General features: G+C 44.1%; 1 protein-coding gene across 1 annotated transcript in view; it reads right to left on the bottom strand.

The window, feature by feature from the left end:
• LOC147748485 (uncharacterized) overlaps positions 1-15,190 on the bottom strand; it is a 325,273-nt gene extending 310,083 nt beyond the window's left edge. Inside the window, exons 1-2 of the mRNA XM_086962530.1 lie at positions 15,020-15,190; positions 7,683-7,867 (exon numbers count right to left, since the gene is read on the bottom strand). Of these exons, the coding sequence (XP_086818656.1) occupies positions 7,683-7,867; positions 15,020-15,117 (283 nt within the window). The 5' untranslated portion in view covers positions 15,118-15,190. The remainder of the gene's footprint in view (positions 1-7,682; positions 7,868-15,019) is intronic.
• Between the last annotated feature and the right edge of the window lie 532 nt (positions 15,191-15,722).

Genomic DNA, 15,722 nt, shown 5'->3' with positions numbered 1-15,722 from the left:
GGGCCTCCTTTTTCTTACTTTTTTATCTCTTTTTCTCTTCTCCCTTTCTACTCTTTACCTTTCTAGCGTGTTCCTTCCTTTCTTATTTCTTGGGTCTATGGGAGGAGTGGGTAATTTTGGGTAGTGCTTGGAGATCGTCATGTGATGTTTTTTTTTTATCTATCCTGATTTCATTGAGTGCGATTGATTACCTTACGGATAATGCTTGCTGACCCTTCTTAAGATCGCTGCCCACTATAGTCCTAACTGCATTGCTCTGATTCGGATCCTTCCAGACCTGTTGCTATGGACTTATTTCAAAACTTTATAAAAATTAAACCTCATCATCCTGGCGCTTGGCGGCACAATTGTGTATAATGTAACCTGGTTTATTTGTGATTGTACTGATATGCTGCCGAGTTGCAGAATTGCTTGCTGATGTGCCCTTTATTGTCGAGGCCGGCCTGAGGGTTGTAGGCCCGTATTTGTCTGCACATACTGTTAAATAAAGGTTTTCCAAAAAAAAAAAAAAAAAAAAAAAAAGGAACAATTATTTGTCAGATATAAAAATAGAAACTGAGTTGGTAACAAGGCATGCTTACTGAAGGTGTTTCTCTGAAGTCTTTGGAGCGTGGGTTCACTTTGCGTCCAGGAAAACCAACCAGACACATTTGTGAAAAGCAGTCATGCGGGAGACTCTTACGAAGTGTTACTTGTGTTCATCACACACAATATCCATACCCATAATGTCCTGCAAACATCAAATATTGGGGAAAAAAGCTATTTCTTCCCATGATGAAAAAATGAAAACCACAATGGTGTCACTTCAGAACATTGCTTTTTAAAAGTTAACCAGTGCAAGACTTTTGCATCTGATTTTTGCACAGTAACCATCATGCTAATTTGATCGTACAAGTGACAGAATTGGAAAAACCATGATAAATATTCTGATAAAAGAAGTCCCATTGGAAATGACCTATAAATGTAGTGAGGGTGGGAATTCAAGAAATAGAACAGTAAGAAATGGTTGATTTGGATAGGTCATGCTCATGCCAATGTACTTTTCATTTGTCAGAACCCCATCCTAATGGTTAGACCTAGATATAATTCAACCAGGGACAAGTTGCTTTTTAGCTGAAAACTCACGGAACAATAGAAAGGGAGGCATATCAGTAATTTTTACTTTTTTCTCTACTAAATTGTACTTACCCTTGTTTCAGTGTTCTGCGAAGATCTGCGCTAAAGAGATCAAGACACCTATTTCCACTATTTTAGCCTTGTACTCTGACCTAACTTACTCCCCTAACCCCCTGTACAGAAGGTGTAAAATAGAAGCCAGTAGGAAAGGTGATGCCTTTTTTACAAGTGGAGTCAGTAAAACACACCACCAATACCCAGTGGCAGCTGCTGTGGCATTTAAGTGGTGGACTGCGCAGGGAGGCCAGCGCAGGAGGGGGGCAGCACATGGGGGCAGCGCGGGCGAGGGCAAAAAAAGAAAAAAAAGAATGCTTACCTGCATTCTGCAGCGTCACTGCTCTACTGGCCTCTGCTCCACGGCTCTTGGCATGCCATAGGGACCCCTAAGCCAATCCAGACGCTGCTCTCATGCTGGTAAGATCCAGCATGAGAGCAGCGTCGTGATTGGTTTGAGTGCCATGGTTAGGTGCTCACTAAGGCCTGACGACACTCGGCTGTAAAGCACAGCTCAGGTGGTGAGATCTAAGCGTGCATGATGGTTTGGCTGTCCTTAGACGGCCAGCCAAACCATCATGGGCACTTGAAGCAGTGGCACAACTCCTACTCCTTCCTGTGGCTGTGTCGACCTGTGGGAATGGATTGCCCCGCCCTCAACTCAGCTGCAGGAAGTGCGTGGGAAAAATATAATGATAATAACCTTTGATGTTATCGTTTTACTTCCTATTTCACTGATCAAAAGCAGTGGGGCGACACTTCTCCGCCTTAGCGAAGGAGCCGCCGCCAATACCTCACCAAGCCAGAAAGCAGACTCTGGCAAAAAGCCGGCGTTCAAAGCACAACAGTTTCCAACTGAAATGTATGGACATAGTTGTAATGAAAGAAGAAACAAGGCATCCCACATACCCATTCGAAAATGAACAAAGAATATGTCATAAAAATAAAACTACTAAGTGGGAACAGCAAAGACAAAATGACTGCATAAGGAGGATCCACCTTCTTTTCATAAGACCAACTACTCATAACAAACTTCATCACCTGGGTCAGCAATCAATTCTCATCGAAAATGTTCCGCCATTCACACTCATCCAATGCCCTAACCACCACCATTTGTACCTGAGTTGCCCATGGATACCATTTCCACTTCATCTTTCAGGCCATCAAAATCATCAACATCAGGCAATGGCATCCTCGGAAGAATCCAGGTGAATGCAGTAGAAATATAGGAACTCCTATCCTCCAAACTCCCCGACATCAGCTTCCTAACCGAGACGTGGCTAAAACCAAGTTCCACCCCTGCAATTACAATAGCCCTACCAGAGGGATATCGTATCTTAAGGTTAGATAGACCTACTAAGGTAGGAGAGGGTATAGCTGTAGTATATAAGGACACCATTAAAATGACTATACTGGAGCAACTTAGCAATGACAGCATGGAAGTGTTAGTTTTCAGAATTGACTCGCATCCACAACACTGTTGGAAAGGTGCTCTGGTGTATCGCCCTCTCGGGCCTATCCGCAATTTTACTCTCCAATTATTGGAACTAATCTCCCTGCACGCCACCTCTACAAAAAATGTCATCTTAGTGGGTGATTTTAGAGTTCACAGTGAAGACACTTTGAATCAGGAAGCCCTATCACTTTTAACAGATTTACACTCCCTAGATTTAAATAAGATCAATGTGGGCACCAAGCGGGACATACATTAGATCTTATTTTCACTAAATCACCGAACGTGCAATGTGGAGCTATGAGCCCTCTTGCATGGACCGACCACTCACTGATCGAGTTCAAATGTAGGGGTCCCATGGTATTTAACGTACAGTCCTCCATTCAAAGGAGCTGGCACAGACAGTGGCACAAAATCCGGCCCATAACTTTCAAGATCTAACTCCCAATTCATGGAATCTCGATACAGAGAACATAGAAACTGGCCTATCACAATACAAATCCATCATTACAACAGCCATGGATCAATTAGCCCCACTAAAGCAGGGTATAAACTCAGGCAGGCACTCTCAGTCACCCTGGTTCTCTCCCAGTCTTAAAACGGAGAAGAGTCTTTGCAGGAAATTGGAGCGACGTTGGCATCTCTCCCATAATGCTCTAGACAAAGTACACTATAAACTGGCTTTATCTAGATATCATAAAAATATAAAATACGCCCGAAAACCCATATAATTTCACCACTGGAGCAGGCTGGGAATGGCCCCAAAACTCTCTATCCGAAACTTAAATCTTTTACTCACCCGGAGGCATGTAACAATAAGCTGGCACCACCACAAGCCTTATGTGAAAAAATAGCGATGCACTTCACAAAGAAAATAGATGTGATCTACAACACAATTACCCGAGATAGAAGGGGCCAACTCGACGCATCTGTCAATCTTTCACCCACTAGAGCCCCCCGCCAGAAGCTGGAATTCTTCCTCTTGGTTGCACCCAATGCAGTGGAGTCCCTACTCGCTACTGTTAAATCAGAAATCACCCCTTGATATAATCCTGGCTAGGACTACCACATTACTATCCAAACAGCTGGCTGTTCCCATTTGCTCTATTCTTAACCTCGCACTAAATAAAGGTTATGTTCAAGAGGAGTGGAAGGCAGTATAAATCATCCCCATACGGAAGAATCTTAAGGCCCCTATGGATGATTTAACTAATTATTGTCCTATCTCACTGTTACCTCTCCTGAGCAAGCTGTTAGACAAACATATTAACAAACATCTTTAAGACTTTGTCTAGGAATCCGGCTGCTTAGATCCATCTCAGTCAGGTTTCAGACCCAGACATAGCATTGATTGCCATCACAGATTACATCAGACATGCTCTGGACAATGGACAGACAGTTATACTAGTGCTGCTTGACCTGTCGGCGGCCTTCAACACTGTCTCACATCGAACTTTGCTCAGGAGACTCAGTGAGATTGAGATACAAGGGATAGCTTACAATGGATGATGAGTTTCCTCTTGCATAGAACCCAGACTGTCAATCTGGGTCCCTTCCATTCTGAGACCACAGAACTAACCAAAGGAGTACCTAAGGGATCCTGTCTCAGTCCCACTTATTTATTATCTATGTCGCTCCTTTGGCAGGTTTACTCAGGAAGCTAGGGTTTACACCCATCTCCTATGCTGGTGATACTCAGCTCCTGTTATCCTTTGACAAACAACAATTGCCAGCTGGATGAGACAACATTTCCTCCAGCTTAATGCAGGTAAAACTAAATTTATGCTGTTTGGTGATGCTCCTTCGAGATGGTCTCCAAACTGGTGGCCTACAGAATTGGGACCTGCACTACCCAAGACTGTGGTCAAAAACCTAGGGGACTGTTGGACCAGAAACTAATTATGAAGGAGTAGGTTTCTACCACCATTGGTGCCTGCTTCCATGCACTAGGTCTCTTGCGAAGAGTATTTCCTTTCCTTCCCTTTTCCACTTGTAAAACCCTAATCCAGGCACTAGTATTAAGTCAACTAGACTACTGCAATGCGTTGCTGATCTCGGCCAGCGAAGCATCTCTGAATAAATTGTAAGTGATCCAAAACACCGCTGCAAGACTGGTCTCCAATGCTCCGGCCCTCACCCCTTCTCTCCCTTTCTTGCAGAAACTGCATTGGTTACCTATACAGAAGCGAATCCGCTCCAAGATCCGCTGCATTGTGCATATAGCCCTAAACGGCAAGGGCCCCAGTTATTTAGCATAGAAATTGCATAAAGAGCAGCCTCCTAGGACACTACGCTCAGGGACCAAATCTCTACTTATGGTTCCGCCCTGCAAGTAAGTTCGGCTAGGCGGGAAAGCCTTCTTCCACTTAGCCCCTACCTTCTGGAACCAACTCCCAATCCATTTGCGTGAATGCTCTGACCTCCTGAGATTTCGCAAGCTTTTGAAGATCTTATTGTTCTAACTTACTCCCCTGTTTCTGTCCATCTATGCAGTTCGCGAGCTCAGAGATACCGTCTGGGGGGGGGGTGATTCAGGTGCTTTATAAATCCTAAATCAAACCAAATAACATAATTTGTAGTGAAATTCCTTTAATTTACATTGAAACTTGGTTACTCTCGGGTTGGCCCTACCTGCTCCAAAAGTGCTGAAGGTATCCACAAGGGGCTTGTGGTCAGTTTGCAAAATAAAAGTAGATCCCTAAATGGAAACTCTGTAATGTTAAACTAACCACCACCACACTATAGCCTCCTTCTCAATGATGGAATAGGTAACGTCTGCACTGTAAAAGAGCCCTTGATGCACCAGCCATTATTTCATCCCTATGGATCACCTTTTCTGCATAAGAAAAATCCCTAAGCCCAAATTGATGAAATCCATCATTACAATACTAGCATCTCTGATATCAAAAGACATCAATGGAAGGAGGAGCTACGACGGCAACCAAGATGGCTGCTTAGGTTCCCGGCTCCGCCGACCTCCGTAGCCCGCCACGAGATCCTGTAAGATATCCTGATTCTACACCCAGCCTCTACCTGGATGAAGTGTTCCTCGCTCCAGTGGTGAAATCCCCAAGCTTTTATCATTTGATTTCACGGACTTACACCGAGTTAAAGATCGTGGCCTGTTCCAGCGGTGAAGCCGGGGCCTCGAGTAACTGTAAGGCGGGTTGCAGTTCAACAACATCAGTTGAGAGACCCTGGCAGGGTCCGGTCTACCGACATGGAGACTTTGTTTACGCCCGAATTTGGTGGCTATTGTTTTCCGTGCCCAGCGTTGTGAGAGAAGTGGCCTGCTGCCGCTGATTGAGTGTTGGGATCCCTGTACCGCGGATCCGGTATAGATTTCAGCCGTGGTTCGGCGGGTCGGGACCCTGGACTGCGGTGCTGCACCGTGTTCTCCCGGCTATGGATAACTACGGGTCGCTGTTCACGCTTGCCCCCCCCAGTATCCTGCTCCTCCCCCCCGAAAATGCCTGATTCACCCGGGGAGTCGAGTGCGACTGCCACTGAACGTGTTATAGTGGATCGACCGGCGACTGGGCCAATGCTGAAAGCAATATTGGCAAAAATGTGGGCGTTTCACTCGCAAGTGACTGTGCTAATGGATAAAATGGATGTCAGTCTGACTGGGATCCTGTTCGAAGTACCGGACCCTGCCCTACGGTCGAACCAGCAAACAACAACCCCTCAAGCTGCGGCCATTTTGGCTTCAGGCGAGGACCCCGTGCGAGATCGAATGTGGATGTTAATGTCGGATTCAACAGAGGGCGCCCAGGAAGACGCTGTCCTCGGGACCGCAAGGATATCACAGTGCCTTTTATCATCATCGACTTCGGAGGTCTCAAAAGGCGTTCCCCCCCCAAACAACTGTGTTGTAAACTCTTCCCCCATCTTGTGGTTGTATCCCCCTTTTCTGGATGTTATACGATTTCGGGGCGAAAACTATCGGGACAGTCCAACTTGGAGAGGGGACTTTTCCGCACGTGAGGACCTCTTGGAGTCACTAGCTGCCGGGGGTAATGGATTGACTTTCGATGCTTTCCTTCTCATCTGTGACTTGTTTGTGTCCTTTGGGGTTTTGCTGGGGAGGGTTCGTGTGATGATTAGAAAGGGTCAAGGTTGAATCAACTGAACTGGGCTGGCTTGGAACACTGGTAATGGAAGTTCGAATAGGAGTTGTTTAATAATGGAAGCTGGGTAGTGTATCACAATGCCCCCTCTTGATTTGTGTACGAGTTGCTTCACATCCGTCTATAACTGTAGGGGGTGTCAGTGTTTTGGCGGGGGCGCCATGGGGCCGGGAACACCGTATGATTAGGCCCTCCTCCATTCATCTTCTTTCACCTTCTTTTAGGGTTTAGGTTAGTAGGGCGACAGGCACGCTGCTAGTGGGGTTAGGCTATAGCCATCGGCAGGGGTGCAGGGTGGGGGGTTGGAGAGGGGGGTTTATTTTTCCTTTTTTGTTTTCTATTGCCTTTTTCTCCCTTCCCATATTTCCATAGGATCGGTATGGCCTGTGTTTTCTTTTGCTCTCATTGTGTTTTTTGAAATTAGTGTCCATGTTTTTTAGTTACTCGTATCACTGGGCGGGCGGGCCCTGAGAACTGGCGGTCATAAACATGTACACTGTTTTATTGTTTACAATGAGATATAGGTATTAACGCCAGAGACCCGCAAATGGCTGTTTCCACTCATATATCCTGTTTCCCTGGTCTGTCCCCATATCCTGTTGTTAGAGTGTATGGCACCTGCTCCGATCATTTCAATATTATATCCTGTGCTTTATCAATGCGCCCTGATACAATATCCATCCTGAATCGCTGCCGGACCTCAGGGTTGTCGGCTGAAGAGCTGTGTTGTGTTATGAAACGTTAAGGTTTGCTACTGTTTAGTGGCCGGCCCCTGAGGTTGTAGGCCCGTCCTTGAATTACATGAATGCTGCAATAAAGGTTTAAAAAAAAAAAAAAAAGACATCAATGGTTGTGCTCTCACAATATCAACTCTTCATCAAATGCAGTTTGGCACTTTCTACTCCAATTACACCAATTATTCCTCTTACCTTTTTTCAATAGTTTCCTTAAGTGTACTGTTTTCTCTGCAAAATGTAACACAAACAGCGAGTAGTATTTGAGTAGACCACCAAAGAATAATTTCAGCTGTTCTTTATCTGAGAGGGCTGCCGCCTCTTCAATAGCATCAGCAACAGCAAGAAATGGTGGGAGTCGAGAAGCACCTTCCATGAGGCTGAGAAAAAGAAAAAATAAATGCCAACATATGTGTTATAAACACTAGGCCAAAGCACTTACCAGCAGTCCAGAAGTAGTCACTCTGACAAAGGCAAAAACATAGTGACTATCCTGTACTCTGGGACATATTATTTTTTTTATTTGAGCAAGTTCCAGCGTATACAACAATGAAGGAACATAATTCAATTCATAAGTATCAAACAACATAAACAATTAATACTACAGAATATATCAAGGCTTCTCAAATCATGATCTCCGATTAAACAAATAAAGCCTGAAAAATGAAAAAAGGACAATAACAATATTCATATGCATGGTTACAATACGGTTAAGATAACAGATAAAAATATAGAGTTCAAATTTCTTGTCCTACGGAGGTTTTAATATCCCCTTTCATTCTCATACCAGAGAGTAACGGGAGCCCATATCTGGGCCCCGAAAAGTCTAGATTTCTTCCCTCTTGTATTGTATATAGCTGATTCTAAAGTCCCCAAAAACCGGCTTAGCCACATTTGAAAGGTAGGTGCCTCTAGATCTTTCCATCGGGCAGCAAGTATGATTCAAAGGACAGCCATGCCTCCTAGAAATACAGACATTACTTCCTCCTTGTCATATCCTAGAGAGTCATCATGGCCAAATATGTACAAGGTCAATGAGGTTCTTAAAGTATGTCCAAATATTTCTGTCCAATAATCAGAAATCATCTTTTTAATTAGATCTAGTTTGGGACAGTCGGCAAACATGTGTATAAGGTTCGCTGGAGACAAACCACACCTTGGACATTGATCGTTAGGCCTTTGGCCCCAAGTAAATAATTTGGCAGGTGTATAATAAAGGTCATATATAGTTCAATAGTATTGTGCCTTTAAGTTGGATGCTAAAAATAATTTAGACGATAGCATCAGAGACATGTCAACATCTATGTTGGGATTATCTAGCTTTATTGCCCATCCTCTCTCGACTCGCTTCAAATCATCACAATGACTCTTTATTAGAAGATCATAGATACTACCTATCCTAGTGGCCCGCCTAGCTATAATTTCAAAGAAAGGGATAGTCTCTGACTGTATTTTTGTTGAAAGTTGTCGAATAGTAGTGTGCACTTGTATATACTTTAGATAGTCAGTAGGAGGGATCGAGAATTTCTGTTGTAAATCCCCAAATGAGGATATAAATCCTTGTCCAAGAAAATCGCCCACAGTTGCAATCCCTAGATTCTCCCATTTTCGAGAAGTAGAATCAATAAGCCAAGATGGTAAAATCGAGCTATGCCAGAGAAGAGTGTAGTTGGTATATTTTGGAATTACTAGATGCTTCGATGCACGTTTCCAGATCTTCCATGAGTCGATAATAATTTTAAATACAAATTTTTTAAAGTATGAAGGTTCTACTTGCCTTAATAGCAGACCTCTAGCTTTGTCCCCTAATGCCAATTCATATATCGATGGTATGTTATGTTCTAATGGAGCAGCTGCTATTGGCTTGATGTTAAACAAAGGGACCATTTGCTGAAGGAGAGTCGCCCATAGATATAGAGTCAGATTTGGAATGGCTAGCCCTCCCCTACGTTGTGGTAAAGTCAAGTATGGCATTGCCCTCCTGATTTTCCCATAGCTCCATACAAATTTGGACATGCAAGAGTCCATGATTTTAATGATGTTATCATGGACCATCAGCGGAATTGCCCGAAATAGATATAATATTTTAGGGAAAACGTTCATTTTGAGGTAATTCCCTCTACCTACAATTGAGAGATGGAGATTGATCACTCTTAAAAGATCTTTTTTAATTTTGTTTATCAGTGGGTCATAGTTAAGTTGGTTAATATCTTTCACCTTAGGAGAAATGCAAACTCCAAGATAAGTAGCTTGATTAACTCTATATGGACTTTCAAAAGGTGGTGTTGTATGTGCATAGAACCATTGTCTTGTACCTATTCAGGGAATACCCTGAGTATAAGCCAAAGATCTGAGTAATTTGTTCTATCTCTTGGATTGCCTCAGTAGGGTTTGGTGTTAATACCGCCACGTCATCGGTATAAGCCAAAATTTTGGTATGAAACATACCAACTGTCATGCGTTGAATTAAATTGGAAATAATCAATTTTGAAATTAGTGGGTTGATGTAAAGGGCAAATAAAATTGGGGAGCACGGACACCCCTGTCTCGTACCTCTTTGAATACTGATAAACTCCGATTCGATGCCCCTTATGGTAAGTTTGGCCTTTGGATCAACATATAAGGCTTTGATGGATTTGATGAAGCACGGTCCAAAGTTATTTAATTCCAAAACTCGCCATAGAAATTGCCAAGAGACTCGACCGAAAGCCTTCTCGGAGTCGAGCAGGATCATCAACATCTGGCCCCCCGATACTCCCATGATGTCAAAAAGGGAGATGGCTCTACGGGTGTGATCTGTAGTGCCCTTTCCGGGGATAAAGCCATGTTGCCACGGGGAGACCAGATGCTCGATGACCCTGCTGAGCCGGCTAGCGAGAATCTTGGCATAGAGTTTCGAATCGGAGTTTATGAGAGAAATGGGCCGATATGAAGATGGCAACTCAGGGGTTTTTCCTTTTTTTGGGAATATGGCTATATTTGTAGATTTCCACGAATCAGGTGGGTTGCCATGCCATTGTACGCCAAGAAACAAATCTAATAAGTATGGCAGTATTTGCTTTCCAAGTATTTTATATAGATCCAGGGGAATTTTATCTGGACCGGCGGCTTTACCATTAGCGAGCTCGGAGAGTGCTAATTTGAGCTCGGTAAATGAGATCTCTTTATCCAGATCTTCTTTGGTTAATTCATCAATCATCTTAAGTGAGTCAGAATCACCTAGCCAATCCCTTAGAAAATCTTTGGTGGCTACTACTACAGCTTGGTCCTCGTTCTGGTAAAGCCTTTGATAATAACATTGGAAAGCACCTGCAATATCTACAGGTGACGTATGTTTCTGTCCCTCAAAGTCTATAGACTGTATAGCACTATAAGATTATTTTTGGCGTGTACGGAGGGCAAGCTGTTTTCCCACATTTTCCCCATTTTCGTAAACATTGGTTTGGTTCACCTGAAAAATTTCAGCTGCCTTTTGTGTCAAACCACTATTGATCTCTGTTTTTAGAACCAGTATTTTACGCAGTGTGCTCTCACAATCCTCCCGACGATGTATTTGCGTGGCGTGTTGCTCTTCTAGGTTTGTTAATTCTGAGCTAAGTTGTTCTGTCGCACTATCCTGGTCCTTCTTACGTTTGGCAACAAAAGTAATAGTCTCCCCCCTTAGGGCTGCTTTAAAGCAATCCCAGACTACCAGTCTAGGGGCACTATACTGATTATAATCGAAAAATTCCTGTGCCCAATGCGTTATGTATGTTATATACGCCTGATTTACCAAAAGCTTCCGGTCAAATGAACATTGGGAGTAGGGCCTCTTATAGTTGGTAATATCAAGGGTAAGAGTAAGTGCATTTTGGTCTGACAGTGTTTTGGGGGATTTAGCTATAGCCACGGTTATAGAGTTCCCTATAGATGTCATTATATAATCAATCCGGACATATTTGTTATGGGGAAAGGAGAAATAGGTATATCCGGGATCATATTTATTTTTCAGGTTCCAAATATCAATTAAGTTGTGGCTATCCATGAGCTGCCTTACTGTCCTATAGACTTTAGGCTTACGACCCTTATAAGTCTGCTGTAAGGATGTATGCCCCAGAGCTATGTTAAAATCGCCACAGACCACTAATGAGCCTGGCCAAGACGCCAGTGCTAACTCAAGATCATAGAATATCTGAGGGTCGTCTTGGTTTGACCCGTACAGTGAGCAGATGGTAATGCCTAACTCCAATTGAGCTATTGCCCACCTGCCATGGGGATCAGCCAATCTACGTCTGGGTGGACCCAGAGCAGTTTTTGCTAACATAGCCACCCCTCGTGTCTTAGACGTTTGTGTTGTTAGAACGAGAACGTTATACCCAGGTATCTTTAGCTGCTTTTTATCTCCCACAGAAATGTGGGTTTCCTTCCTGTAAACAGAGCATATCGTATGAACCTTGTCGAATTGTCTGATTAAATTGTGCTCTTTTACCCTTATCATTAAGACCTGCAACGTTCCAACAATAAAGTTTTAGCTTCCCCATCTTAAATATTGAACAATCAACCCATCAATGGCATCATATATCATTATTTGTTTAGATAGAAATAACATCCAACTCAACTTGTTATGTTTCCTTAAGCAAAATTGTATGTTGTTTGTTAACGGGTTTAGTATGGTCTTTGTACATTTGAAGTTGCTCTCTCTTTTTTTTTTCTGTTTTCGCCCCCCCCCCCTCCCCTTCAAAACCCACCCAGCCCTGTACCCCCCCTCCCTCAGCCCCAATACCTGGGCAATAAGACTCTGTGAGAGTCTGTGGTGATGGAATAGTGCTACCTAACCGGTGCTCAGTGGACTTAAAAAAGTGAGAGTGAGAAGAAAAAAAAAGATTACTGCATGGGAATAAGAGAGACAGGCAGCAAGATCGAGAAGGAAGGATAAGAGGAGGAGAAAATGAGCACAGATGAGATAGAACTTTCAAGGTTATTATACCATATCATAAGACATCACATCTATTCACTTATTATTTTTCTCTGCTAAATAAGGTTTCCAATCCTTTCCCTCTACTTCTTAAAGGCCAATAAATTAGTCTTGATCTCGTTAAACCTTTGAGAGAAAAGAAAAAAAACAACAAAAAAACAGCATGTAAACCACATGCAACAACAGTGTTGATCATAGTGCAGAATTCTATGTGTACCTCTAGAGAAAAATATTGCAATACTGCCCCCCTCTTGCCCCCTCTACTCTCCTAATTTTTAATTAACCCAGGCTATCTAAATATTCTTTTGCCTTAACCTCAGAGGTAAAAAAGCTCGTTTGACCCCTAAAAACGACTTTCAGTCTGGCCGGATTGTTGAGATATGCCTGTGCGTTTTTCTCTACGAATGGTTTGATTAGTTGTCGAAGGCGCCATCTCCTCTCCACTGTGACGTGGCAAAAATCCGGTCGAACAAAATATGAGATAGAATCTCTGCTACGTCGTGCCTCAGGCCTAGCCTTGTCAGAGATGGCTTGTCTTAAGTACACATGAATCGCAAGGGGTAACCTCCCGTTTTTACTGCTGATTTTAATGTCAGTGGGACTCTATGGGCACGTTGTACTTCCAAGTCCCAACTCCAGCTAGAAAGTTCAGGGAGAGTGTCCCGGAATAGCTGTATGATGTATGAACGAACATCATCCCCCTCGATTTTTTCGGGAATGCCTAGGACGCGTAAATTATTTTGACGTAGGTGGTTTTCACAGTCTTCCAGCTTCCATCTTACGTCCTCTAGTTCTGCCCCGTGGGAGTCGACTCGTTCCTGGACTAAAGCGGCCTCGGTTTCATTGGTCATTGGTCACTTTACGAGCTTCCATCTCAGTCATCTGCTCGTTAAAAGTGCCCACAGTTTTTGCTAGCTTAAGCACAACCCCCTGGACTTTGTGCAGGGCTGCCTGAGCCTTACGCCCATCTTTAGAGGTCTCCTCCCGATGTGAGGCAATGGCTTGAAGAACAGTGTTTATAACTGAGGTCAGTGTGGTCCCTGGTTGATCCGAGTGATCCAGTGAAGGTAATGGTGATCCAACAAAATGGGAAGGATTGGCTTGATTTATAACCTGCAGTGTTGGAGAATAATCCCAGGCCAGGTCTGTTGCGCCGTGATGGCTCTTTTTCTTTTTTAAGACTGTTTTCCGGCCAACCCTGGGGCCATTGTCTTTTAAGTTTTGATCACTTTCAGTGGTAGAATCAAACTCAGGATCATCCACAAGATCCTCTTCGGTATCAGCTGACCAACCGGCATCCTCAGAAAATGAATAAAAATCTGTAGGGTCTCTGTCAGTCTCTGCTATCTCGGAAGCTTCCTCAACAAAATTAGCTATGCATGGCCCGTTTTCACCTGTGCCCACCAATTTGTCACCTATTTCCTGACTAGCAGGACTAGCAGGATTAGCCTCCTCAACAACATATAACAGCTCTAACACTACTGGAGACTCAGGAATATCAGACTGGCGAGTCATATCATTTCCCTCTTTGGATATAGGAGTAGTTTTTAGTAGAGCAGGTTCAAGGAGGTTTGTTAATTGAGGTGTCATACCTTGTAGCTGTACCGTTTCCCCCTCGCCATCATGCGCCTCAGCAGAAGCCTCCAGTTGATCTGTGGCAGCAAAAGTTGCAGACATTCCTGTAGAGGCAATGACACCCATGGTATCTCCAGTACGCTCCTCTGCTGGCACTCCAGTCCTGGTTTCCACCTCTTCCTGTGCAATCAGCGGAGTCAGTGCCACCGGTCGAGCGCTCTCATCGAGAGCAGGCAGATTCAAGGGTGGTTTCGCGGAGGATGATCCAGGGGTCTGCGGAGCATATCTACAACCGAGAGGCCAGGCACAACCACCGGCTGTTTGGCTTTCCTTGGGGTAGGCGTCACGCCTGCATCAGGTCCGCATGCTTCCCCGCCACCAGTAACTTCACCGCCGCCAGCGCGCTTCAACATCAGCTCCCGGTCTTGCAGAGCCTGCTTTGCCGCTCTGGTCTTCGCGGCTGCAGCCACCAACGCCGCAGCGTTTTTCGGAGCCATGACCGTGCCGTCACCATCCCCGTCACACTCAGCACCCAAGTAGGAGTTGTTTTCGCTGTTACTCCACTGTGCACAATTTCGGGTCGGCTTAGTTGTTCGTAAGCCCCCAAGCAATCGAAAGACTATGATGCCGATCAGAGACGTGAAAAGCGAAAGCTGGGTCTTTAAGGCAACCCTGCTTTCGTTATTTGTTATTGCCGTATTTTCCAGGGGGGGGAGGTATTATCATCTTCATCATCTCCCGGTGGATTTAATTGTCATTTTCAGTGCACATGACCAGCATGACCAACATCATCAGGATTATTTTAAATAAGGCAGTAGTAGCCCACAGTTTTGCTTATGCTCTCATTCCGCCGCCTCTGCTACCACCAGCACCGGTCAGGATGCAGCTAACAGCGGTCTAGAATACCGCCGCCATCTTGGGACATATTAGTTCAGTTGTAAAACAATAGCAATGCAGTTGAAAGTGCTGTGGTTTCTGTGTTAACAAAGTGAAAGTTACTTACCTTCTCTCCAGGCGCCAGTCTGGATATTGCACACCGGGGGATGGCGTCATATGGCTCCGAGATGATGTCGTCTCTGGACATGATGTCAGTGGAGCCATATAAGTCCCGTCTGGCGCATGGACTTCAGTTTTTTCTGTGAAATCCTTCTGCGACAGAAGGCGGAGCAACTACAGAAACTGGATGTGGAAACAGTGTGCCAAAAAAGATCAAAAATCTTTGAAACATTAATAAAGAAAACACATCAAAAGGTATATTAATACCAGACGTGGATTTTAAATAACAACTCCGAAAAATCAACGAACACAGGGCTACATGAAACTCTACACCCTGGGGAATAACCCCTACAATAGGGAAAAGACTATGCACTTTGTAAATTCCTATTGACCTCCATGTAACTCTGGATGAAGTCAATCGAGCGGTATACAACCGTTACAACGCAACTTTTACAACGACCTACCATTACAACGCAACTTTTACCACGCAAACTATTACAACGCATTGCGCTGGGGGGCGCTCTAGGATAGGGAATAGGTTAATTTACTATCCAATAACCTTCCCTACTATCCACGGGGACTGGAGTTGGAATAGTAAATTAAACTATTCACTATCCAGCGCCTAAAAGCATTATGCGTTGTAATGGTATGCGTGGTAAAAACCGCGTTGTAAAGGTAGGCGTTGTAAAAGTATGCGTTGTAACGTCATA

Source organism: Lissotriton vulgaris, chromosome 1_1 (genome assembly GCF_964263255.1).
Source record: "Lissotriton vulgaris chromosome 1_1, aLisVul1.2, whole genome shotgun sequence".
NCBI classification, from domain to species: Eukaryota; Metazoa; Chordata; class Amphibia; order Caudata; family Salamandridae; genus Lissotriton; species Lissotriton vulgaris.
This window is presented reverse-complemented; position numbering and strand designations above follow the sequence as displayed.